At 44.9% G+C, this 24626-nt stretch overlaps 1 protein-coding gene across 3 annotated transcripts in view; it reads right to left on the bottom strand.

The window, feature by feature from the left end:
- megf10 (multiple EGF-like-domains 10) overlaps window positions 1-24626 on the bottom strand; it is a 106113-nt gene that overhangs the window by 55226 nt on the left and 26261 nt on the right. For all 3 annotated transcript variants that reach the window (XM_046290494.1, XM_046290493.1, XM_046290495.1), the window contains exons 3-6: window positions 21829-21930; window positions 21238-21338; window positions 15448-15540; window positions 956-1202 (exon numbers count right to left, since the gene is read on the bottom strand). In XM_046290494.1, the coding sequence (XP_046146450.1) occupies window positions 956-1202; window positions 15448-15540; window positions 21238-21338; window positions 21829-21930 (543 nt within the window). The remainder of the gene's footprint in view (window positions 1-955; window positions 1203-15447; window positions 15541-21237; window positions 21339-21828; window positions 21931-24626) is intronic.

Here is a 24626-nt window from a genome sequence, read left to right on the forward strand (position 1 = left end):
GCTTCCAGTACGTCTCCTCAGGCCGGTGAGACCTGTTCCGGCTCCACATACAGGAGCCTGTAGTGATGATCCATGGCACGAAGCCTCCAGTGATGATCCATGGCCCGGAGCCTGCAGTGAAAATCCAGGGCACGGAGCCTCCAGCGACGGTCCCCAGTCCGGAGCCTGCAGCGACGGTTCCCAGTCTGGATTTGTTATTTTTGTTTGAGTGTTTTTTGTAAATAAATATCATGAACACTTTCCACGCTGAGCTTTGGGCCACTCTTCCTTCCACCGACGACGAGCGTTGCACAAATAGCCACCCTTCACCTTGGTGACAGCTTTACACCCTCTTGGCATTCTCTCAACCATCTTCATGAGGTAGTCACCTGGAATGCATTTTAATTAACAGGTGTACCCTTCTTAAAAGTGCATTTGTGGAGATTCTTTCCTTCTTAATGCGTTTGAGCCAATCAATTGTGTTGTGACAAGGGGGGTGGGGTGGTGGTATACAGAAGATAGCCCTATTTGGTAAAAAATCTAATCCATATGATGGCAAAGAGAAGAAGCAAAGAGAAACGACAGTCCACTCTCTGAAAGTTCCATCAAGTGCAGTAGCAAAAGTCACATCAGATGACCTGGCCTCCGCAATCCCCCGACCTCAACCAAATTGAGATGGTTTGCGATGAGTCGGACCGCAGAGTGAAGGAAAAGCAGCCAACAAGTGCTCAGCATATGTGGAAACTCCTTCAAGGCTGTGGCTATTTGAAGAATCTCAAATATAAAATATTATATACACTTTTTTTGGTTACTACATGATTCCATATGTGTTATTTCATAGTTTTGATTTCTACAATGTAGAAAATAGTACAAATAAAGAAAAACTCTTTTGACTGGTAGTGTACATAGTGTGTGTTTGTGTTTTTTTTTTCTTTTTCCCGAGTGCGTGCATGTGTGCGTGTCTCTGATGACTCACAAGGCACCGGTGTATCCGGGTGAACACTTGCACTCCCCGGTCACGTGGTGGCACGCTGCTCCATTTTGGCACAGGCACTTCTGTTGGCACCCGTTGCCATAGGTGCCCGCCTCGCAGACCTCTTCGCAGCGCCAGCCCCTGTACCCGGGCTGGCAGATACAGGCGCCCGTGATGGGGTTACACAGTGCACTGTTCTGACACTGGCAGCGGTTACTGCAGTGGGGACCCCAGTGGTTGCTGTCACACGCTGAGAGAGAAATAAGAGAGAGAGAATGTAATATTTAAACTAGGAAATATAAAAAGGGCTGATTTTAGCGTTGTATTCAGTAAGTGAGTGTGTTAGTTTGTAAGTATGTATTTTAGAAGAAGGCTCAGAACATACTGTAAATATAGGACTTTAAAATCTCCAAAAGCTCCTAATATCCAGGTCATTGAGGTATTCAAATACATCGAAAATTAGTTGACTGCTAAGAGACCACAAAACAAAGCCAGAAACCACCAGCCATCCACAACCTGTTCCTCAAGCTGATTTAATCAGAGATTGTTTTGATTTATTACCTCACATTGAGGTCAATCATCTCTCCTTGCCAGTTGTGCGTTACTACGATTTATTTCAGGCACACACCTGTTTTCAGTTTTGGACAGGCAGCTGTGCTGGAGGAGCACTTCACCAACAATCGCCTCAGCCAAAGCTATTGTAAACATCTGGGTCAAATGAAACCCTGCGCTTCATTGATGTCTCTCCGTTAAGTCACTTGACCAAAACAAACATACTGTCCCCAAATGAGTGTTGAGGTTGATAACTTTAGGTTGTGTTTCACCATTAACCCAGGAAGTTAACCATCTGTGGGGAAGGGGGATCCTACCAGCCTACCACACTCAAGACCACTCCTATTAAAAATCTGAGTAGCTGAGTGGAGTCACACATCTTTAACCCTCCTTTTATCAGTTTCAACAGGGTCCTGTTCATTTGCGAGCACAATAGCAACAGAAAACAAAAATAATAATTTCTCATTGGACAAGTCCAGGTAATGCCTCCCTGTTTCAGTCTGTTTTCTGCTGTTTGGTGCCAAATGAACACGACCCAGCTTTCTCTTGCATCTCAAACATAGGTTCTCTGCTGAACTGGAGGAAACTCACATTCTCTCTGTAACCACGTGTTTATTCTAGTTGTCTTTCATCTTCTGTGAAACACGTTTCTATGTTTCTACGATTACGGCAGTACTCGTAAGGGAACTTCCCTTATGGTAGGGTTAGGGTACTGCCCTCATGGTTGGGTTAGGGTACTGCCCTCATGGTTGGGTTAGGGTTAGGGTACTGCCCTCATAGTTGGGTTAGGGTTAAGGTACTGCCCTCACGGTTGGGTTAGGGTTATGGTACTGCTCTCATGGTTGGGTTAATGTTAGGGTACTGCCCTCATAGTTGGGTTAGGGTTATGGTACTGCTCTCATGGTTGGGTTAGGGTTAGGGTACTGCCCTCATAGTTGGGTTAGGGTACTGCTCTCATGGTTGGGTTAGGGTTAGGGTACTGCTCTCATGGTTGGGTTAGGGTTATGGTACTGCTCTCATGGTTGGGTTAGGGTTAGGGTACTGCCCTCATAGTTGGGTTAGGGTACTGCTCTCATGGTTGGGTTAGGGTTATGGTACTGCTCTCATGGTTGGGTTAGGGTTAGGGTACTGCTCTCATGGTTGGGTTAGGGTTAGGGTACTGCTCTCATAGTTGGGTTAATGTTAGGGTACTGCCCTCATAGTTGGGTTAGGGATAAGGTACTGCCCTCACGGTTGGGTTAGGGTTATGGTACTGCCCTCATGGTTGGGTTAGGGTACTGCCCTCATGGTTGGGTTAGGGTTAGGGTACTGCCCTCATAGTTGGGTTAGGGTTAAGGTACTGCCCTCACGGTTGGGTTAGGGTTATGGTACTGCTCTCATGGTTGGGTTAATGTTAGGGTACTGCCCTCATAGTTGGGTTAGGGTTATGGTACTGCTCTCATGGTTGGGTTAGGGTTAGGGTACTGCCCTCATAGTTGGGTTAGGGTACTGCTCTCATGGTTGGGTTAGGGTTAGGGTACTGCTCTCATGGTTGGGTTAGGGTTAGGGTACTGCCCTCATAGTTGGGTTATGGTACTGCTCTCATGGTTGGGTTAGGGTTAGGGTACTGCCCTCATAGTTGGGTTAGGGTACTGCTCTCATGGTTGGGTTAGGGTTATGGTACTGCTCGCATGGTTGGGTTAGGGTTAGGGTACTGCTCTCATGGTTGGGTTAGGGTTAGGGTACTGCTCTCATAGTTGGGTTAATGTTAGGGTACTGCCCTCATAGTTGGGTTAGGGATAAGGTACTGCCCTCACGGTTGGGTTAGGGTTATGGTACTGCCCTCATGGTTGGGTTAGGGTACTGCCCTCATGGTTGGGTTAGGGTTATGGTACTGCTCGCATGGTTGGGTTAGGGTTAGGGTACTGCTCTCATGGTTGGGTTAGGGTTAGGGTACTGCTCTCATAGTTGGGTTAATGTTAGGGTACTGCCCTCATAGTTGGTTTAGGGATAAGGTACTGCCCTCATGGTTGGGTTAATGTTAGGGTACTGCCCTCATAGTTGGGTTAGTGTTATGGTACCGCTCTCATGGTTGGGTTAAGGTTAGGATACTGCCCTCATGGTTGGGTTAGGGTTATGGTACTGCTCTCATGGTTGGGTTAATGTTAGGGTACTGCCCTCATGGTTGGGTTAATGTTAGGGTACTGCTCTCATGGTTGGGTTAGGGTTAAGGTACTGCCCTGACGGTTGGGTTAGGGTTATGATACTGCTCTCATGGTTGGGTTAATGTTAGGGTACTGCCCTCATGGTTGGGTCAAGGTTAGGGTACTGCCCTCATGGTTGGGTTAGGGTTATGGTACTGCTCTCATGGTTGGGTTAGGGTTAGGGTACTGCCCTCATGGTTGGGTTAGGGTACTGCTCTCATGGTTGGGTTAATGTTAGGGTACTGCCCTCATGGTTGGGTTAATGTTAGGGTACTGCTCTCATGGTTGGGTTAGGGTTAGGGTACTGCCCTCATGGTTGGGTTAGGGTACTGCCCTCATGGTTGGGTTAGGGTTATGGTACTGCTCTCATGGTTGGGTTAGGGTTAGGGTACTGCCCTCATGGTTGGGTTAGGGTTATGGTACTGCCCTCATGGTTGGGTTAATGTTAGGGTACTGCTCTCACGGTTGGGTTAGGGTTATGGTACTGCTCTCATGGTTGGGTTAATGTTAGGGTACTGCCCTCAGTTGGGTTAGGGTACTGCCCTCATGGTTGGGTTAAGGTTAGGGTACTGCCCTCATGGTTGCCCTAAGGGGTCTGGTAATGACTTGGGGGAAATATGAGAGAACACAGGTTTACTTTCACTGGCAAACCCTTCATTAGAAATGCACTGTTATAAACTCAGAGCTTAGTCTCAGAGAAAGAGGCCTCTCTTTATCAGTGTGGAGATCGACAGAGTTTAGAGTTGAGAGCGGGACAATCTTAAAGACAGGCATCAGTACTAGTAAGCCCAAACAAAGATAGACAGCAAGTGCTCAGTAGTTACTACTAGGTATCCAACTAAGTATCCAACTATCTATCCAACTAGGTATCCAACTATGTATCTAACTAGGTATCCAACTAGGTATCTAACTAGGTATCTAACTAGGTATCCAACTAGGTATCCAACTAGGTATCCAACTAGGTATCTAACTAGGTATCCAACTAGGTATCCAACTAGGTATCCAACTAGGTATCTAACTATCTATCCAACTAGGTATCTAACTAGGTATCTAACTAGGTATCTAACTAGGTATCTAACTAGGTATCTAACTATCTATCTAACTAGGTATCCAACTAGGTATCCAACTAGGTATCCAACTAGGTATCCAACTAGGTATCTAACTATCTATCCAACTAGGTATCTAACTAGGTATCTAACTAGGTATCTAACTAGGTATCTAACTATCTATCTAACTAGGTATCCAACTAGGTATCTAACTAGGTATCTAACCAACTAGGTATCTAACAATCTATCCAACTAGGTATCTAACTAGGTATCTAACTAGGTATCTAATCTAACTAGGTATCTAACTAACTAGGTATCTAACTAGGTATCTAACTAGGTATCCAACTAGGTATCTAACTATCTAACTCCAACTAGGTACTAGGTATCTAACTAGGTCTAGGTATCCAACTATCTATCCAACTAGGTATCTAACTATCTATCCAACTAGGTATCTAACTAGGTATCTAACTAGGTACCTAACTAGGTATCTAACTAGGTATCCAACTAGGTATCTAACTATCTATCCAACTAGGTATCTAACTATCTATCCAACTAGGTATCTAACTAGGTATCTAACTAGGTACCTAACTAGGTATCTAACTAGGTATCCAACTAGGTATCCAACTATCTATCCAACTAGGTATCTAACTAGGTATCTAACTAGGTATCCAACTAGGTATCTAACTAGGTATCTAACTAGGTATCTAACTAGGTACCTAACTAGGTATCTAACTAGGTATCCAACTAGGTATCCAACTATCTATCCAACTAGGTATCCAACTAGGTATCCAACTAGGTATCCAACTATTTATCCAACTAGGTATCCAACTAGGTATCCAACTAGGTATCCAACTAGGTATCCAACTAGGTATCTAACTATCTATCCAACTAGGTATCCAACTAGGTATCCAACTAGGTATCCAACTAGGTATCCAACTAGGTATCCAACTAGGTATCCAACTATCTATCCAACTAGGTATCCAACTATTTATCCAACTAGGTATCCAACTATTTATCCAACTAGGTATCTCACTAGGTATCCAACTATTTATCCAACTAGGTATCTAACTAGGTATCCAACTAGGTATCCAACTAGGTATCCAACTATTTATCCAACTAGGTATCCAACTAGGTATCTAACTAGGTATCTCACTAGGTATCCAACTAGGTATCCAACTAGGTATCTAACTAGGTATCCAACTAGGTATCCAACTAGGTATCCAACTATTTATCCAACTAGGTATCTAACTAGGTATCCAACTAGGTATCCAACTAGGTATCTAACTAGGTATCCAACTAGGTATCCAACTAGGTATCCAACTATCTATCCAATTAGGTATCCAACTATCTATCCAACTAGGTATCCAACTAGGTATCTAACTAGGTATCTCACTAGGTATCCAACTAGGTATCCAACTAGGTATCCAACTAGGTATCTAACTAGGTATCCAACTAGGTATCCAACTAGGTATCCAACTATTTATCCAACTAGGTATCTCACTAGGTATCTCACTAGGTATCTCACTAGGTATCTCACTAGGTATCCAACTAGGTATCCAACTAGGTATCTAACTATCTATCCAACTAGGTATCTAACTAGGTATCTAACTAGGTATCTAACTAGGTATCCAACTAGGTATCCAACTAGGTATCTAACTAGGTATCTAACTAGGTATCCAACTAGGTATCCAACTAGGTATCCAACTATCTATCCAACTAGGTATCTAACTAGGTATCTCACTAGGTATCCAACTAGGTATCCAACTAGGTATCTAACTATCTATCCAACTAGGTATCTAACTAGGTATCTAACTAGGTATCTAACTAGGTATCCAACTAGGTATCCAACTAGGTATCCAACTATCTATCCAACTAGGTATCTAACTAGGTATCTCACTAGGTATCCAACTAGGTATCCAACTAGGTGTCAAAAAAAGTAAAGAACATCACACTAAAGAAGACAACCGGCCTTAGCTTCATTCTATTTCATTTATTTCATTGTAAGGTGCATAAAGGAACAACACATGTACAGTACAGGTAATTGCCAAAATAATGTTAACACTCAATTGAATTAGGGATACAAAGTATATTGAAAGCAGGTACTTCCACACAGCTGTGGTTCCCGAGTTAATAAAGCAATTAATTAACATCCCATCATACTTAGGGTCATGTATAAAAATGCTGGGCAGGCCATCATTTTGGCTACCATGGCTATGCCCCATAGGATGACAATGCTCCCATCCGCAGGGAACGAGTGTTTCACTGAAGTGTTTGATGATCATGAAAATGATTTAAACCATATTCCATGTCTTAGTCATCAGAGCTCAACCCAACTGTACACTGGAGATTCTGGAGTAACGCCTTTCCACCACCATCAACAATACACCAAATGATGGAATATTTTATGGAATAATGGTGTCGCATCCCTCCAACAGTTAGACAGTTGTAGAATTTATGCCAAGGTGCGTTGAAGCTGTTCTGGCTCATAGTGGCTCAACGCCCTATTAAGACACTTTATGTTGATATTTACTATATTTTGGCAGTTGCCTGTAGCTTCATCAGGTTAATTTCAACACTTGTTTTGGATACCCCCCACTGGGCACACACTGGTTGAATCAACGTTGTTTCCACATCATTTCAATTAAATTATGTTGAACCAACGTGGAATAGATGTTGAATTGACGTCTGTGCCCAGTGTGCTGTAACAGTAAACTTACTTTGCCGCTATAAAGAATCAGAAATCATCAACTACATCAACATGTATATAAGGCATCATCATTGTACTAGTTACAGTACAAGTCCCACTCCCGGATTGAATCAAAATGAACCCTTCTGCTTCTGGGCCCTCATTGCTTCTTGACGTCTTTGCCCACGACGTCAGAAACTAGAGTGTGGTTGAAGGGTGTCTGCCAACCAGGCACTTAAACAGTAAAGACCTTCCCTTTCCCATGTGTGGTGTGGTATTAGATTGAGGCCGACCTCCTCGGCCACACGTGTTATGGCTGCCCTGATTAAAGCATGAAGAGGTCTGATGAGAGGATGCGAGTGGAAGCCTCACGCCTTAAAATGGGCCGTAAAATGTACTGTGTTTGGGTGAACGATGACATCGTTGACTGGGTGTGTGTGGAGGTTGAAGGGTATGTGTGTGTGTGCGTGATGGTGATGGTGTAATCAATAGGTGTGTTGTGCTCACACCCCTCCCCCTTTTCACAAGGAAAGTCCCCATAGTTATAGTATGACCATAGATTTAGAATGCATTAATGCATTAATCTGACCCAAAAATGTGTATGAGTCGGCGAAACCACTTAAAATCAGTTCTTCTTCACAGTTCTTTTCACCCACCCTATCCTTCCTCCACAGCTACAAAGTTACACAAGCTGGACTGACCGTATAAAACCAACCAGCTGTTTATCTCAAGCTATTTCCAGAGCAGTAAAAACCACTAGCTCCTCGTGAATCAGTCCTCTTAACATCGGATATTTTCACAAATATTTTTCTCCAATTTATAGGAAGTATGCACTTTCAAAGTCAAACAAGCCTTCGACAGCCATCTGACCTAAAATGCGTCACTGACTGAAATTCAGCTTATGCGTCTACAATATCATTGTAGGAGTTCTGGGTCTTCTGTAGATGATCCTTTACTACCTGTAACATTTCCGGAGATGATGGAAAATGTCCTGTCCAGAGTTCCAGACAAACATCTGGCCAAACATTGAGCTGTCTGAATGTACAGTAATCCATACACCATAACGAGTCAACTGGAGACCAGTCATATTGCTCAACAGTGATAATAAGGTTAGACTGATACCAGACATGATTGAGAACTGTTCAAGGTACAATTAAATTCAGATCTAGAATCCTTCCTCTATCCTACCCTTACCCATAAAAAGGAAAAAAATACACACCGCCCTGAAGTCAGCACTTACAGTGATAGTTCATCCAAATTGCTAAATTACTTACTTTACCAAGCCACTGCCACCAACCACTAACTTTTAAGCATTTTATAACCAAAGTCAATGTATCATATATTACCATGGTTGGAATTTCACACCCATTTCATGCAACCTCATCCTTCACTATGGAGCGACAGGAAGAGTATCCTTTAACACTGAGCCAAGCTGAGCCAAACAGCATGACCCTCATGTGGCGCTGGACATGCGCCAACCAAGAACTATGCTGTACCCCAACCACAGTTTCTCTCTGACACAGCTAAAACCAGGAAACCAGGAGTCTTCTTGGTTCAACCACTTAACAGCTGCCATATTGGATCCTGCATTAGCCTCTTTCCATTTTGGCCTGCTGGTGAAATGTGCGCTGCTTAGCTGCGGGCTAAAGTGCTGTGTTTTACACAGTATCACACAGTGTGGGCAGTGGGTGCGGAGAGAGAGAGAGAAAGAGAGACATAAAGAAAGAGGGAGAGATTAAGAAAGAAATAAGAGAGTGAGGGCAAGGTAGAGAGAAATAGAGAAAAAGTCAATTTTGCAGAGAAACCTCCTCTCGCATTTACTGTGGGACTCCGGTATCTTTGTGCAACCTGATCTCGATAGAAAGGGTTTGGGTTCAACCTGACCTAGATAGAAAGGGTTATGGTTCAACCTGACCTAGATAGAAATGTCCCACTAGAAAACCTGAAGGGCTCCTCATTGTCGAGCCTTGGGACAAACTGTTCCCTTTTATTCAAGACTCAGCACATATGACCCAAAGAGAAGAGACACACTAAGCATTGGGGGTTTGGTCATGAGGTTGTTTGTTCCAGAAATTGGATCAAGATGTTCTGTTATTGACATATATTATGTTGATTACACGAATAAAGTAGTTCATTGCTTAGAAAACACAAGCAATCAGTGATTGGCAATACATACAGACCACATGCAATGGACAAAATCTAGGCCAGGGGTCGGCAACAGGCGGCAGGAACTCCTATAATCAACCTCTTTACTTTGCTTATCTTTACTATTCTTGATTAAACGTCATTTCTCCTCTACCTATGGAAATCAGACCAAATTATCCTGTCAAAAACAAACTCAAGTTTTACAACCCAATCTAAAGATAATCCAGAGAGCTTCGAAGAGACAGAGCAATCCTCTTGAAAGTGTCAGTTACAGAGGAAAAACCATTGCACAGTAATTTGACATGCTATTTGTCGAGAGTTGGCCCAGACTTTGCCCCAGACCAAGAGTGAGGGACGGAAGAAGGGAGGGATGGAAGGAGGGAGGGAGAGAAAGAGGGAGAAAGAAAGACAGAAAAAGAGAGAGAGGGATGGAGGGAGGGAGTGTTTTTCCATGCCTCTAAGATCGCCCACTCTTCCATGCAGAGCCCTGCACAGTGTGTCAGCCCACAAGGCTCATGGGAACAGTCATACAGAGGAATCCCAGCTAAGAGACGACATCTGTACAATTCCTCAACATTTCCACATTATTGTGTGAGTGAGTTAAAGAGGATATATTATGTTTTCTTTCTCTCCCCTCCCCCTTTCTTTCTCTTAAACACTCACCCTCTCTCCCTCTGACCCCTCTCTCACTCTGTGTGTGTGTGTGTGTGTGTGTTTCCAAGGATTCGACCATGACAATTAACTTCCGTGGGATACTCCAGTGAGATACTCAAGCTGGACAGCTCAGAAATGGCATTGGCAAGGCATTTGAAGTTATTTGTCTCCCTCGGTTTGGGTACAGCCTGGGTACATGGCTGGATAGATGTCCTAGGGCTGGTACTATGTTTATGTCATTATATACACTGAGTGTACCAAATGGAACACCTGCTCTTTCCATGACATAGACTGACCAGGTGAATCCAGGTGAAAGCTATGATCCCTTATTGATGTCACTTGTTAAATCCACTTCAATCAGTGTAGATGAAGTGGAGGAGACAGGTTAAAGAAGGATTTTTAAGCCTTGAGACAATAGAGACATGGATTGTGTATGTGTGCCATTCAGAGGGTGAATGGGCAGGACAAAAGATCGAAGTGCCTTTGAACAGGTATGGTAGTAGGTGCCAGGCGCAATATTAGGAGGGTGTTCCTAATGTTTTGTACACTCACTGTATATCAAGTGAACTGTTGGAGTTGTACAGTAAACACACGTATATCAAGTGAACTGTTGGAGTTGTACAGTAAACACACTTACTACTGGGATTCTCTAATGTTACAGTCTCTGAGTTGTTAAGTAACGTGAATTCAAAGTGAATTTAACAACAACAAAAAATCACCATGTAATTACATTTTGGTTAAAAATATGCAATTCCTTTACATTGATAACTTTTTGCAAATCCAATTAGTTTTCCACATTTATTCAACATCATCACATTGACCTTTTGTTGTTAAAATGACGTGGAAACAATGTTGATTTAACCAGATTGAACCAAATTCTTTCCTGCACATTTTTGGGGTTTAGGTGTCCAAACTCTAAGCCACTCAAGCCAAGTTCAATACCGAAAATATAGAAATATATATTCAACCATTGCTGTAAAGTAATAACTTAAAACAACACCTGTTAAATCAAGCATATATCAAGTATGAAAGTATAAGAGGAGACCGACAGCTATTGTAAATTCCCTATTGCAGGCTTATCATTTCCCAAGTGAAGTACAGTTCAACATAAAGAGGAGCCACAATAGGCTACAGTGCATCCCATATGGCACCCTATTCAGTGCACTACTTTTGACCAGGGCCCATAGGGTTGTAGTCAAAAGTAGTGAAATAGGAAATAGGGTGCCATTTGGAACACAACCTCCATCTCCATGTTAAAAGCCAACCCACATAAACCTAACACCTGACACACTGTTTCCAGACTAATGGCTTCAGCTGTGTGTGTCTGATTGTTCCTCACTGTGTGTGCCCAGACTGCCCTAGATGATCCTAATACAGCATATAATCCACACCAGCCAAACAGGCTCCTCTGAGCTAACTAACTAACTCTCTCCTGTCTCGTAAACAAAAGCCTGACACTTTATGACCAAGCCGTTGTGTGGATATGGAGTTTCAGAGCAAGGTATTAATACCTTTTCTTTTCCAAGAGACAGGGAGGTTTCTGTGAATTGTGGCGTCTTGGAATTGAAAGGGGATATTCGAAAACAGCTGGGTATTAGTGCTTCATTTAAAGGTTAGATTGTTTTCATACATTTGATACAAATCGTCTGAGTGGCGTTGAGCGCTAGGTAGTGGCGCTAAGTAGTGGTTAGCATCGCTTCATTTTCTGAGGGGGTCATTGAGTTAAGGTCTTTTGAAAGGTTTTATGTTAAAACCAGTGAATAGATAAGAGACAAGTCAAGAGTCATGGACAAAATGAAAAAGTCCCTCCTGAGTATCTTGGGTTGTTGGGTTGTTGATGTCATGTGTCTACCGTGAAATCACAAGAGCTAGACCCTCGGGTTATTTCCTACATTACCATCCTTACAATTTCTCTCTTTCATTCTTTCCACACTTCCTTTTTAATCTAAGAAAGAGATTTAGCGTACTCCCTTTTCCTCTTGTTCTTGAACCCCACACAGCAAAAACAAGCCTCAGACATATTGTTGGGGTCCGTTGATCCGTAAACTAGAGGCAACAATACGTCTGGCTTTTAAGGCTCAAGAGGAAATGAAAAGTCATATTACTTAGGGGGATATTGAATAGGGTACTACTAGGATACTGCACGGGACCCCCCCCCCCACACCCCACACCCCCTTTGAGAGACTGGCTCAAGGGGGGCCCCCAAAACATAGACTGAATGCAGCTAAGACCTGGTTTTAAAAAGGAAATGGATATTCATTCTCAACACGACTGGTTGGCTTAGCCTTAGACCGTTCCACTCAATGAGTTGACTCTGATCTCAAAGCAGTAAAATGGATATTTGGGTAGATTACACCACAATTATTGTATATTGCTATATTATTTATCGTACAAAGCGACTATATCCTGAAACAGCATGCTTTTAGAAGAATATGTAGCCTGTAACACAGCAAAACAAAATATACTGCATTCCGAATAGAGATGTTACCGTGTTTTCACAGACAACAAATAACTGAAAACATTCCTCATCAGTCTCTCCCATGTCCATCGATCTAATAAAACAAGTTGACTCATTGGATGGTTTGGGTGAAAACAGACTTTGAGCTAATCAGCTGTTAACAAACACACCCACCAGGGGTGGGCCTGAGGGGCTATCCTGGGCTACTCTTATTGATCCATGAACCAAGCAGTCAATACAGATTAGTTACAGTAATCATAGGAGCACGTGTGGTGGCCCCAGGCGCAGACCAACGGCCAGTAAGGACCCCTCACCGTGGCTGTGTAATACTCACGGAATGATATCATTCTCATACTGTCAAAATAATTCCAAATTCTAACAAAACATAACTTTACAAAAATGATTCCTGCTTATATATGTTTGCTCTGCATAAGAGCATCTGCTAAATGACTTAAATGTAAATAAAGGTCAAGTGTAAAAAGGTAGTTCCTGGAATAGCCTCGGAATAGCCCAGGAATAGCCTAGGAATAGCCTAGGAATAGCCCAGGAATAGCCTAGGAATAGCCCAGGAATAGCCCAGGAATAGCCCGGGAATAGCCCAGGAATAGCCTAGGAATAGCCCAGGAATAGCCCAGGAATAGCCCAGGAATAGCCCAGGAATAGACCAGGAATAGACCAGGAATAGCCCAGGAATAGCCCAGGAATAGCCCAGGAATAGCCTCGGAATAGCCCAGGAATAGCCTAGGAATAGCCCAGGAATAGCCCAGGAATAGCCTAGGAATAGCCTTGAAATAGCCTAGGAATAGCCCAGGAATAGCCTAGGAATAGCCCAGGAATAGCCCAGGAATAGCCTATGAATAGCCCAGGAATAGCCTAGGAATAGCCCAGGAATAGCCTAGGAATAGCCCAGGAATAGCCTAGGAATAGCCCAGGAATAGCCTAGGAATAGCCCAGGAATAGCCTAGGAATGGCCCAGGAATAGCCTCGGAATAGCCCAGGAATAGCCTAGGAATAGCCCAGGAATAGCCTAGGAATAGCCCAGGAATAGCCCAGGAATAGCCTAGGAATAGCCTAGGAATAACCCAGGAATAGCCTAGGAATAGCCCAGGAATAGCCTAGGAATAGCCTAGCAGTAACAATAACATTTTCATTTTCATTTAACAGGGCAACTTTGGAGAAATGTATGCACTTTGATCCCATTAGGTAAGGCACAAGTGGTTTTAAGTGATATAGCGCTACAAGCCTATCTATGGCCATATCTCCTTACCTTTTACCATTGGTCCAGTTAGCCAGTCAGATCCCAGACTAGTGATATTAGGATCTGGTTCCCCACCATCAGACAGATTAGTCAGGCCTGTTCAGGTCCTTAGGGATTCCCAGGCTCCAGACACAACAATAAGGTCCCAGCCTCCAGACACAACAATAAGCCCCTTTATTAAACGATGGACACTGGAGACAGCGGGGGAGCAATGCTTGAGCACCTAATATAATCACAGACGCACACATGTGTGGAGGCTCACGCACGCACAGTCGCATACACACTTACACACACCCACGCATTATGCACACAGACACAGACACACACAGGGTTCATAGACTCCTTACACCTGTTTCAATAGAGACTGAAAGAGGATACTTTTTAATCTGATAACATCACTTATCCTCCCCTACACAATTTGCTCTACATTCATTCTAGATCAAGAAAACAAGTCTAAAAACCCAAATATTTCATAATCTAAACTTTATCCCAAAGTTCCTCAAATGACAATCTAAAATAAGCTATATTTATAAGGAGATAGGTGTCGCTGATTGCATGCTATAACTCCAAGGGCAGTCATGCTGGCCATCTTGAAAGAGAAGGCAGTGAGTGGAAGTTCTGCCCTGCCGTTTGGCTAACAAAGACAAAGGCCTTGAAGTGTGACGCCTTTCAGAGAGAGCACATAGAAGAAGACCTGGCAATCTCACAACTCACAGGCAAGTGTCCCAAATGGCCCCCTGTTCACTATGTAGTGCACTACCTAGCAAAAAGTCCATAGGCCCCTGGTCAAAAGTAGTGCACGACATAGGAAATAGGGTGCCATTTGGGATGCTGACACACACGGTGTCCCCACTTTGTCTGCAGCTGTGGATCAGGGTACAAACAACGTGGCTGAAGGGGTGTCACGTCCATATTTTTACATCAAAGCGGTTCCAGACTAACAAAAATAGGGTGACTTCACCCATGTCACATTCACGTCGTAACAAATACGGACGTTCAAGATAAAAGCAAACCCAAGTGTGCCCAAATGAGATCAGAGGGGTGGGTGAGCCTGGTGTGTGTGAGGGAGGAAGTGTGTATTGGCAGTAGGGTCTGAGAGAGTCACACTATGTGCGAGCTGAGAGACAAAACGCCTGTTAGTGTGTGTGTGTGTGTGTTTGTCTCTGTCTCTCTCTTTCTCTGTGTGTGTGTGTTTGTCTTTGTGCCTGTGTGTGTGTTACTCTCTTTCTCTCTGTGTGTGTTTGTCTTTGTGCCTGTGTGTGTGTTACTCTCTATCTGTGTGTGTGTGTGTGTGTGTGTGTGTGTGTGTGTGTGTGTGTGTGTGTGTGTGTGTGTGTGTGTGTGTGTGTGTGTGTGTGTGTGTGTGTGTGTGTGTGTGTGTGTGTGTGTGTGTGTGTGTGTGTGTGTGTGTGTGTGTGTGTGTGTGTGTGTGTGTAGGCAGGACGAGGCGGACAGACAGACAGACAGACACAGGCAGACAAATAGACTGACAGACACAGCTGTAGAGTCTCACCACTGGAGCAGTCGGGGCCCCCCCAGCCGGGCTCACACTGGCAGGTGCTGGGGGCTACACAGCGGCCATGAACACACTTCTCGGCACAGTGGGCTGGAGAGAGTGATGAGGAGGAGCAGGGAAATAGAAGGGAGGGATGAGGAGAGAGAGGGAAAAACAAGAGGAAAGAAAGGTCAGATTTTAGTGGATTTTAGAACACATTGCTACTCCCAGGAAAACCATGTGGATTTACATCAAAGGAATACAGATTCCTGAACCGATAACAGCAATATCATAAGAAGAATTTGATTGAGCCTGTCTGGAGCGTGAGATGGGCGTGGTTTGCACTTCTGGGACTACGCAATTTGGTTCCATTAAACAGGGCAAACTCAATCAAGCGCAGCTAAAGTATTTGAAAGAAAACTATTACAATTAAACCCATGTTCCGAATAGACAATCAGAATTCCAGTGAGAATGGGATCCAATTCATTAGGGACAGAGACTTCAGGCTTGACATGATTGGTCCACAACGTTCAAAAAAACATGTACACAAACATAACGTCAGACCGACGGGTGATGTCATAGAAACGGTGTGGGTTAAAGGTTCCATGGGTGATGTCATAGAAACAGCGTGGGTTAAAGGTTCCATGGGTGATGTCGTAGAAACACTGTGGGTTAAAGGTTCCATGGCTGATGTCATAGAAACAGCGTGGGTTAAAGGTTCCATGGGTGATGTCACTGAAACAGTGGGGGTCAAAGGTTCCATGGGTGATGTCATAGAAACAGTGGGGGTTAAAGGTTCCATGGGGGATGTCACTGAAACAGTGGGGGTTAAAGATTCCATAGGTGATGTCATTGAAACAGTGTGTGTTTGTAAAAGGTTTCATGACTGAGGTCATGAGTGACGAGCGGTCAAAAACAATGACGCCATCAAACATTTTTTTACATTCACACACTGTAGCAATTGATTAATTGCCTAAATAGTGCTGACAATGAATTAACTGATTTTGTGTATGAATTTGAGTTCTTATTTCCCCAACATAAAATATTTTCAAATACATTTGAGTAACTTAGCAGATGCTCTTATCCAAAGCAACTTAGAGTAGTGAGTGGATGCATTTTCATTTTTTTTTTCATACTACTCCCTCTTGGGAATTGCCCCCACAACCCTGGTGATAGAAGTGCCATGCTCTACCAACTAAACTACCAAGGACCACATCATCTGAGAGGCAAGTGATGGTAGCACAGATTGGGGCCACGTTAATTCAGATGGCGGGCCAAAATGGCTCCCCGGGGGCACATTCTTCAGACCACTGGACTAGATAAAAGATTCCCATATTTAAAAATTAAACTCGATTGTACTCAATCTTATTAAAATCTCAAAATAACATTACATGATATTAACTTAACTCATAAATGTATTCTAACAAAGCTGATGTTGTTACATCTTAACATCTGTATCCATCTGTCTTCATTTACATTTACGTCCTCATTTATTACGTACCATGTATTTCAGTTGATATTTGACACTAAATGGCTTCCACCCGGGGAGACTGTAAGTCTATTGATGGAGGAGGAAACTGGGGAGATCAGAGGGCAGCATGTGATTGTGGTTTACTGTATCCACCACACAACAGTACCTCTATAGAGCCCGGACTAAAGTTCCCTTTGAGCCCCGGGCGGTCACATTATCACATCCACTCTGTCGAGTCAAAAGCTGATTCACCAACGATAAAGGGAAGTGACTATCAGTCCAACTTTTAGCCTCATAGCTTATCATTGCTTAACATCACTTTGATTTAATCCTTTTGACTCAATCCAAATGCTTAATAACCACACTTAAAAATCAAAGAAGTCCTAATAAATCCGACAATAACTACTCCTCTAGTAGTGTCAGTTGTACAACTGCTCACAATGTGATGGCAAGCGCTTTCTCTACACAGACAGAGGGTTTGTTGTGAGGCGGTTGTTGAAATGGAGGTTTGTTTTTATGGCTTTCCCCTGTTGCTGGGTCAGTTGTTGTTTTTGTCTCGACCTCTGGGGCCCCTCTGTATGTCTGCTACGCACCTGTTGTTCCTGACTCCTGAGACACAAGCTCTGCTTCTGGGTGGCGATTGGTCGGTTGCCCGCCACATGCGGACACACCAGTCATCAGTGTTTCCTCTATGTTGTTTTTCCCAAAGGTGGGTTGCAAAACCATCGGAAATTTGTATTTTGGGGGCTGGCAGACAAAACTTTCAGTTCCAACCATTTGGAGTCAATGTTTATTTGATAAGTAGGGGCAGAACATGGGGGGGGGGGGTGTATTCCACCCTCCTTTCACACTTTTTGGACATTTATTGAAACAGCACAGATGGAAAAAGTTCACGAAAGCCAGTAGTTGGGATTGAACCCACAACCTTCGGCTCTAATAGGAGTTTTGAGATGTTACTACTCAACCACACAGAGATTAACAGATGACCGTCAACAGATCCATATTTTATACTGTATGACTCTGGTGAGCAAGCAGTTTGAGTCACGTCATAATACATAGGGTCAACCATCTACTAGCCCTTAGGTGGCCACCCTCATGGAGAGACAGAGAGACCGCTGGGAGAGATAGAGAGTCCCTACAGCGCCCCCACCAGCACAACAGAGGTCTCCAATACTCACCCCCTCCACACCCGGTTCCAGTGGGATTCGTCTCACACTTCCCAGGGAGTGCGATAGGACGGCCGCACGCTGCCAGGGTTTCCTGCTGCAGCTGGATTTATACCTGGCGACCGTTCACCCGGGCTCCCTCGGGCCGTGAGAGGGTGTCCGCCCTCGTCTCGGGCCTATCGGGGGAAAGCTCTGGAGTGGGCCAACGCTGTGTGGGGAGAAGGAGATGCGGCGCTGGACCACTTCGAGGATGAACTTTCGGACCCTGGCCACCGGTGCTGGATGTAAAGAAAGGGCCCTGATCGACCACTATTGCTGCTGCTTGCGCGAGGACATCCGTCGGTAGCTTTGACCAGCTGGTGGACCTGTCCATTCGGCTGGATAACCTGCTGGCTACCCGCGGACGTCCAGATCGAGATCTGTCGGTTCCATCCCCCAGCACCACCGCTCCGATACCCATGGAGCTGTGAGGTGCTGCGCTCAGGGAGACCGGAGGAGGCTACTTCACGTGCACCATCTGTGGCCGCAGAGGTCACACTGCCGGTCGGTATCGGGTTGGTTCCTCTGGGGTCAAGGCAGCAGGCAGGGCACTCTGGCGTCACCCCAGGTGAGCCGGCACCATTCTCCGAATCTCTGCACCAGGGGTACATTCGGTCATCCACTTCACCCGCTTCCTCAAGTTTATTTTTTGTGAAGAAGAAGGAGGAAGGTCTGCGCCTATGTATTGACTATTGAGCCCTAAACCAGATCACTGTGAAGTACAGTTATCCGCTACCTTTCATAGCCACAGCGATTGAGTCAATGCACTCAGCTTCTTCATGAAACTAGATCTCAGGAACGCTTACAACCTTTTATTTTTTTATTTTATTTCACCTTTATTTAACCAGGTAGGCTAGTTGAGAACAAGTTCTCATTTGCAACTGCGACCTGGCCAAAATAAAGCATAGCAGTGTGAACAGACAACACAGAGTTACACATGGAGTAAACAATTAACAAGTCAATAACACAGTAGAAAAACCCCCCAGATCTGGTGCTTATCCGGGAGGGAAATGAGTGGAAGACAGCGTTCAGTACCACCTCAGGCATTATGAGTACCTCGTCATGCCGTACGGGTTGATGAATGCTCCATCAGTCTTCCAAGCCTTTCTGGACAAAATTTTCAGGGACCAGTATGGGCAGGGTGTAGTGGTGTATATCGATGACATTCTGATATACTCCACTGCATGCGCCGAGCATGTGTCCTTGGTGCGCAAGGTGCTTGGTCGACTTTTGGAGCATGACCTGTATGTCAAGGCTGAGAAATGCCTGTTCTTTCAGCAGTCCGTCTCCTTCCTAGGATACCGCATTTCCACCTCAGGGGTGGAGATGACCTCCTATGGTCATCCAGGTATCGGTCGGACAGTGCGCTGTTTGAGTGGGAAGCACTGGTGGTCCACCTTGGCTAAGGACGCGAGGGTTTATGTTTCCTCCTGCTCGGTGTGCGCCCAGTGTAAGGCTCCTAGGCACCTACCCAGAGGTAAGCTACACCCTTAGCTGTTCCAGAACGGCCTGAGGATATAGTGTCTGATCGAGGTCCCCAGTTCACTTCGAGTGTCTGGAGGGCGTTCATGGAACGTCTGGGGGTCTCGATCAGCCTTAACTCGGGGTTTGACCCCGAGTGTAATGGGCTGGTGGAGAAAGTGAACCAGAATGTGGGTAGGTTTCTGCGGTCTTATTTCCAGAACTGGCCGGGGGAGTGGGCGGCATTCGTGCCCTGGGCCGAGATGGCTCAGAACTCGCTCCACCATTCCTCCACTAACCACTCCCCCTTCCAGTGCGTACTGGGGTACCAGCTGGTTCTGGCGCCTTGGCATCAGTCAGACCGAGGCTCCTGCGGTGGACGACTGGTTCAGGCACACGGAGGAGACATGGGACGCCGCCCATGTTCACCTGCAGCGGGCCGTGCTGCGCCAGAAAACCAGCGCAGACCATCCATGCAGTGACATCGGGGGACCAGGTCTGGCTCTCGACCCGAAACCTGCCCCTCCGCCTGCCCTGCTGGAAGCTGGGGCCGCGGTTTGTGGGGCCATTTAAAGTCCCGAGGAGACTGAACGAGGTTAGTTACCGGTTGCATCTTCCCCCCGTTTACCGTATTAACCCCTTGTTTCATTTCATCCTCAGGCCGGTGGTGGCTGGCCCGCTCCAGGAGTCTGAGGTGCGGGAGGTTTCTCCGCCCCCCTTTGGACATCGAGGGGGCTCCGGCGTACTCCGTTCGCTCCATACTGGATTCGAGGCGTCGGGCGAGGGGCCTTCAGTACCTCGTAGACTGGGAGGGGTATGGTCTGGAGGAGAGGTGCTGGGTCCCGGTGGAGGACGTATTGGACCCTTCAATGCTGCGGGAGTTCCACCGTCTCCGGCCGGATCGCCCTGCGCCTCTCCCTCCGGGTCGTCCCCAAAGCCGGTGTCGGCATGCTGCTGGAGCTGCGCATCAAGGGGAGGTACTATCATGACTTCTGCCGAGGTCGGTCCCTCTCCTTGTTCGGGCGGCGTTCGGCGGTCGACGTCATCAGTCTTCGAGCCATCGCCGATCCGCCTTTCATTTTCCATTTGTTTTGTCTTGTCTTCCCGCACACCTGGTTTGCATTCCCTCTTTATCCGTCTTGCATATAACCCTCTGTTTCCCCCCATGTCTGTGTGTGGAATTGTTATATGTAAATGTATGTGTACTCCAGGCTGGTTTGAGCCGGGTTATTGTAACCCGTGTGTGTTTAGTTTTCTTAGTACCATGTTTGGTTCGCCTCAATAAAGGGTTCCATTTGCAATCCCATTTCTGCTCTTCTGCGCCTGAATTCCCTGCAGCTAGTTATGTACTCACTGTTGTGGATAGGGAGGAGTGATACTTTCAATGTTGTGGATAGGGAAGAGGGATATGTTCAAATGTTGTGGATAGGGAGGAGTTATAACTTCAATGGCAGCAGATAGGGAGGAGGGGTATGTTCAATGGTAGCAGATAGGGAGGAGAGATATGTTCAATGCTAGCAGATAGAGAGGAGGGATCATTTCAATGGTAGCAGATAGAGAGGAGGGATCATTTCAATGGTAGCAGATAGAGAGGAGGGTTATATTCAATGGTAGCAGATAGGAATAGAGTGATACGTTAAATGGCAGCAGATAGGGTGGAGAGATACGTACGGACACACATCTCCCTGCTCTCGTAGAATCCGGGGCAACACTGAGACTTGCGGCGGTACATAGTTTTCTCTCCTCTGCGGTAGGCTGTCCGATAGCTCACCCTTAAGACACACAAACACTTAATGGTCAGTATGGGGAATATAGTTTATCGTCTCCACTATGTTTCCTAAGGTAGAAATGTGAATAGACATCTACTAATGGTGCACAAGTTGGCTAATTACAAACATACTATTTCTTTATGGAGCTTACAGTACTTATTAACAAAATACATTGTTATGGAAATCATTGCTGTTGACTTGACCTATTATCATTCTCAGTGACACATACATCCATCACCCCAACACACACACACACACACACACACACACACACACACACACACACACACACACACACACACACACACACACACACACACACACACACACACACACACACACACACACACACACACACACACACACACACACACACACACACACACACACGTGCACGTGTACACACACTCACGCATGCACGTGTACACACACACGCATGCATGCACGCACACGCACACACTCTCCATCCCTCCATTGACCGCTCCGTCCTCACCTGTGCCGCGTGCACTTGAACCAGTTGAGGATGTCGGAGCAGCTGGTGTAATAAATCTGATCAAAGGGGTGGGCGTACGACTCCTGGACGGTGACTGAGTAGCTAAAAGAGTGGAATAGAGGAAGAGCAAGAAAAAAGAGGGAGGGGGGGTCCGTTAGCAAGGAAGAGAGAAGGGGGGAAAGTTACAAACACACACGAGCGCTCACCACGGACCCTATTTAGCCAACATGTCTTGCGTGTGGTCCCATAACTTATGGTCCCGCTACCACTAGGCTAAGCACTAGGCTAAACACTAAGTGGTTTAATAACGGCACCATTAGGCTGCTTGTGTGTATCTGACCGGGATTAAGTATCAAACATCTTTCACCGACTCAGCGGTGGGTATAGCGGGTGAAACAGCCCCTGTGCTGTGTGTGGCCTCGTATTTTGTCACGACTCTTCCAGTGTATAGATTTATAACAGGGTTTTACAAAATAGGATTATAGAATGTTTCGCATAGAAGAAAACTGTTGGCTGTGACAATGGCTCCCTTATGACATGCATGTGAGCAATTGTGACCGCAGGCCTTTTTGGAAGACACGCAATGTAGGAATGGAAGAGTCGTATGGAATGAGAGTTGGCTGCCCAAAACCTTAAGGATGTTTCCTTTTAGTGCCTGTTAAGAACGTGAAATTGTTTAGTTCTGTTCCATCGTTAAAGTTCACAAATTTGAGAAACATCAACTTAAAGTGCACTATTTCAAGAAAGTGCAACTTGACAAAGCCACACCTCTTTTCAGATAGGCCTTTAACCAGAGTAAAGCGTTGGAATGACCTATGTAGAAAAATAACTACCACGTGCAGTTACGCAGGGGTGGGCAACTCCAGTCCTCGGGGGCCTGATTGGTGTCACACTTTTTCTCCATCCCTAGTAAACACAGCTGATTAATTCAAATGTCATTCTAAACTGAAGATCATGATGAGGTGATTATTGGAGTCAGGTGTGTTAGCTGGGGCAAAACTGTGACTCCAATCAGGCCCCTGAGGACTGAAGCTGCTCACCCCTGAGTTAAAGAGTACTTAACACATTAGCGTTCACTTTTCCTTTATTTCTTGGAAAACTTACTATACTATGTGACTGTCTGAACATACATTCCTAGTGCCCAATAATTGCATAAGTTAGCCACTTACAGTTACCCTGATATGAAGCCTTAAAAAAGAAGGTCTTTAATTTAGGGGTATAAAGTCCATAAGACAGCACAAAAATGACACATGCAAGGCGAAAAGATTCCCAGCCACGTGTTGGTTTTAAGGAACGCTTGGGTTACTTACTTCTCAGAGGAAATAAAAAGATGGTACCCAAAATGAGAACATCAATAACATTCAATAAAAAGTGCAATTGATCGAGAAATTGCGAACATGACAGGCCTTTTGATTCAATATGAATCAGACAGGAAATGGATGTGAGGAGACTTGCATGGTCACTCACACACACAGGCACACAGGCACACACACACAAACACACACACTACAGACACACTACAGACACACACACAGACACTACAGAAACACACACATATACACACTACAGAAAAAAATCCATACGCCGGAATTTTTTTATTTTTAATTGAACCTTTATTTAACTAGGCAAGTCAGTTAAGAACAAATTCTTATTTACAATGATGGCCCACCAAAAGGCAAAAGGCCAAAGGTAAATATAGGACAAAACACATAAAGAGAGAACTAAGACAACAATTGAATTGATGCAATAGCGATAAATAGAACAATAGCTTTATAACATTAATGAACAGCACAGTTTTTAAATGTATTATTATTTGAACTATTACTACTAGTTTGATGGTTGGAGCCATCGATTGTCCCATTAACAATCACCCATTATAGAAAAGCTATTTAATTTAAAACTTGACATTTCTCAACTATAGGCTACTTATCATAATGAACAATGCCTGCGATAAGTGATCTGTGTCGATAATTTTTGGTTTATCGTCCCAGCTCTAAAGCACGCGCGCACGCACGCACGCACGCACGCACGCACGCACGCACGCACACACACACACACACACACACACACACACACACACACACACACACACACACACACACACACACACACACACATATTTGCCCCAACAGTCTGTGGGAGCTGTTCTGCAACCTCTCTCTCTCCTCTCCCCCTCAGCTCCTGAAAGGCTGCAGCTGTTGCTCCAGATTAGCCAGTGAAAGTGAATCTAGCTGGGAAAGCTGCCTCCACCTTTGTTCTTTTCAATCTGTTTTAATGGATTTCCCTCAAAGATGGACTCCGGGATCTTAAGCACAACAAATTTGTAACATATTGCACAAATTGGATTCGTAGCATATCACACGAATTGCAAAATTAATATGATATCAAATCAAATCAAACCAATTCTGCCATTTTGTGTTTTTTTTTCGCTGAGGTAAAAATGTTTTGTACATAATGTCTCTGCCATCATTTCCTATAACCGAAAACAGCTTCTGGATATCAGAACCGCTATCACTAACCTTGATTTGGTGACATTTTCTACTTCAACGATTTGGCATCTCTGGACGTTCTGCTTTCTCTGGAACAGGCCCTAATCTCTGGACGTTCTGCTTTCTCTGGAACAGGCCCTAATCTCTGGACGTTCTGCTTTCTCTGGAACAGGCCCTAATCTCTGGACGTTCTGCTTTCTCTGGAACAGGCCCTAAACTCTGGACGTTCTGCTTTCTCTGGAACAGGCCCTAATCTCTGGACGTTCTGCTTTCTCTGGAACAGGCCCTAATCTCTGGACGTTCTGCTTT

This window comes from Oncorhynchus gorbuscha, linkage group LG11, assembly GCF_021184085.1.
Source record: "Oncorhynchus gorbuscha isolate QuinsamMale2020 ecotype Even-year linkage group LG11, OgorEven_v1.0, whole genome shotgun sequence".
NCBI lineage: Eukaryota > Metazoa > Chordata > Actinopteri > Salmoniformes > Salmonidae > Oncorhynchus > Oncorhynchus gorbuscha.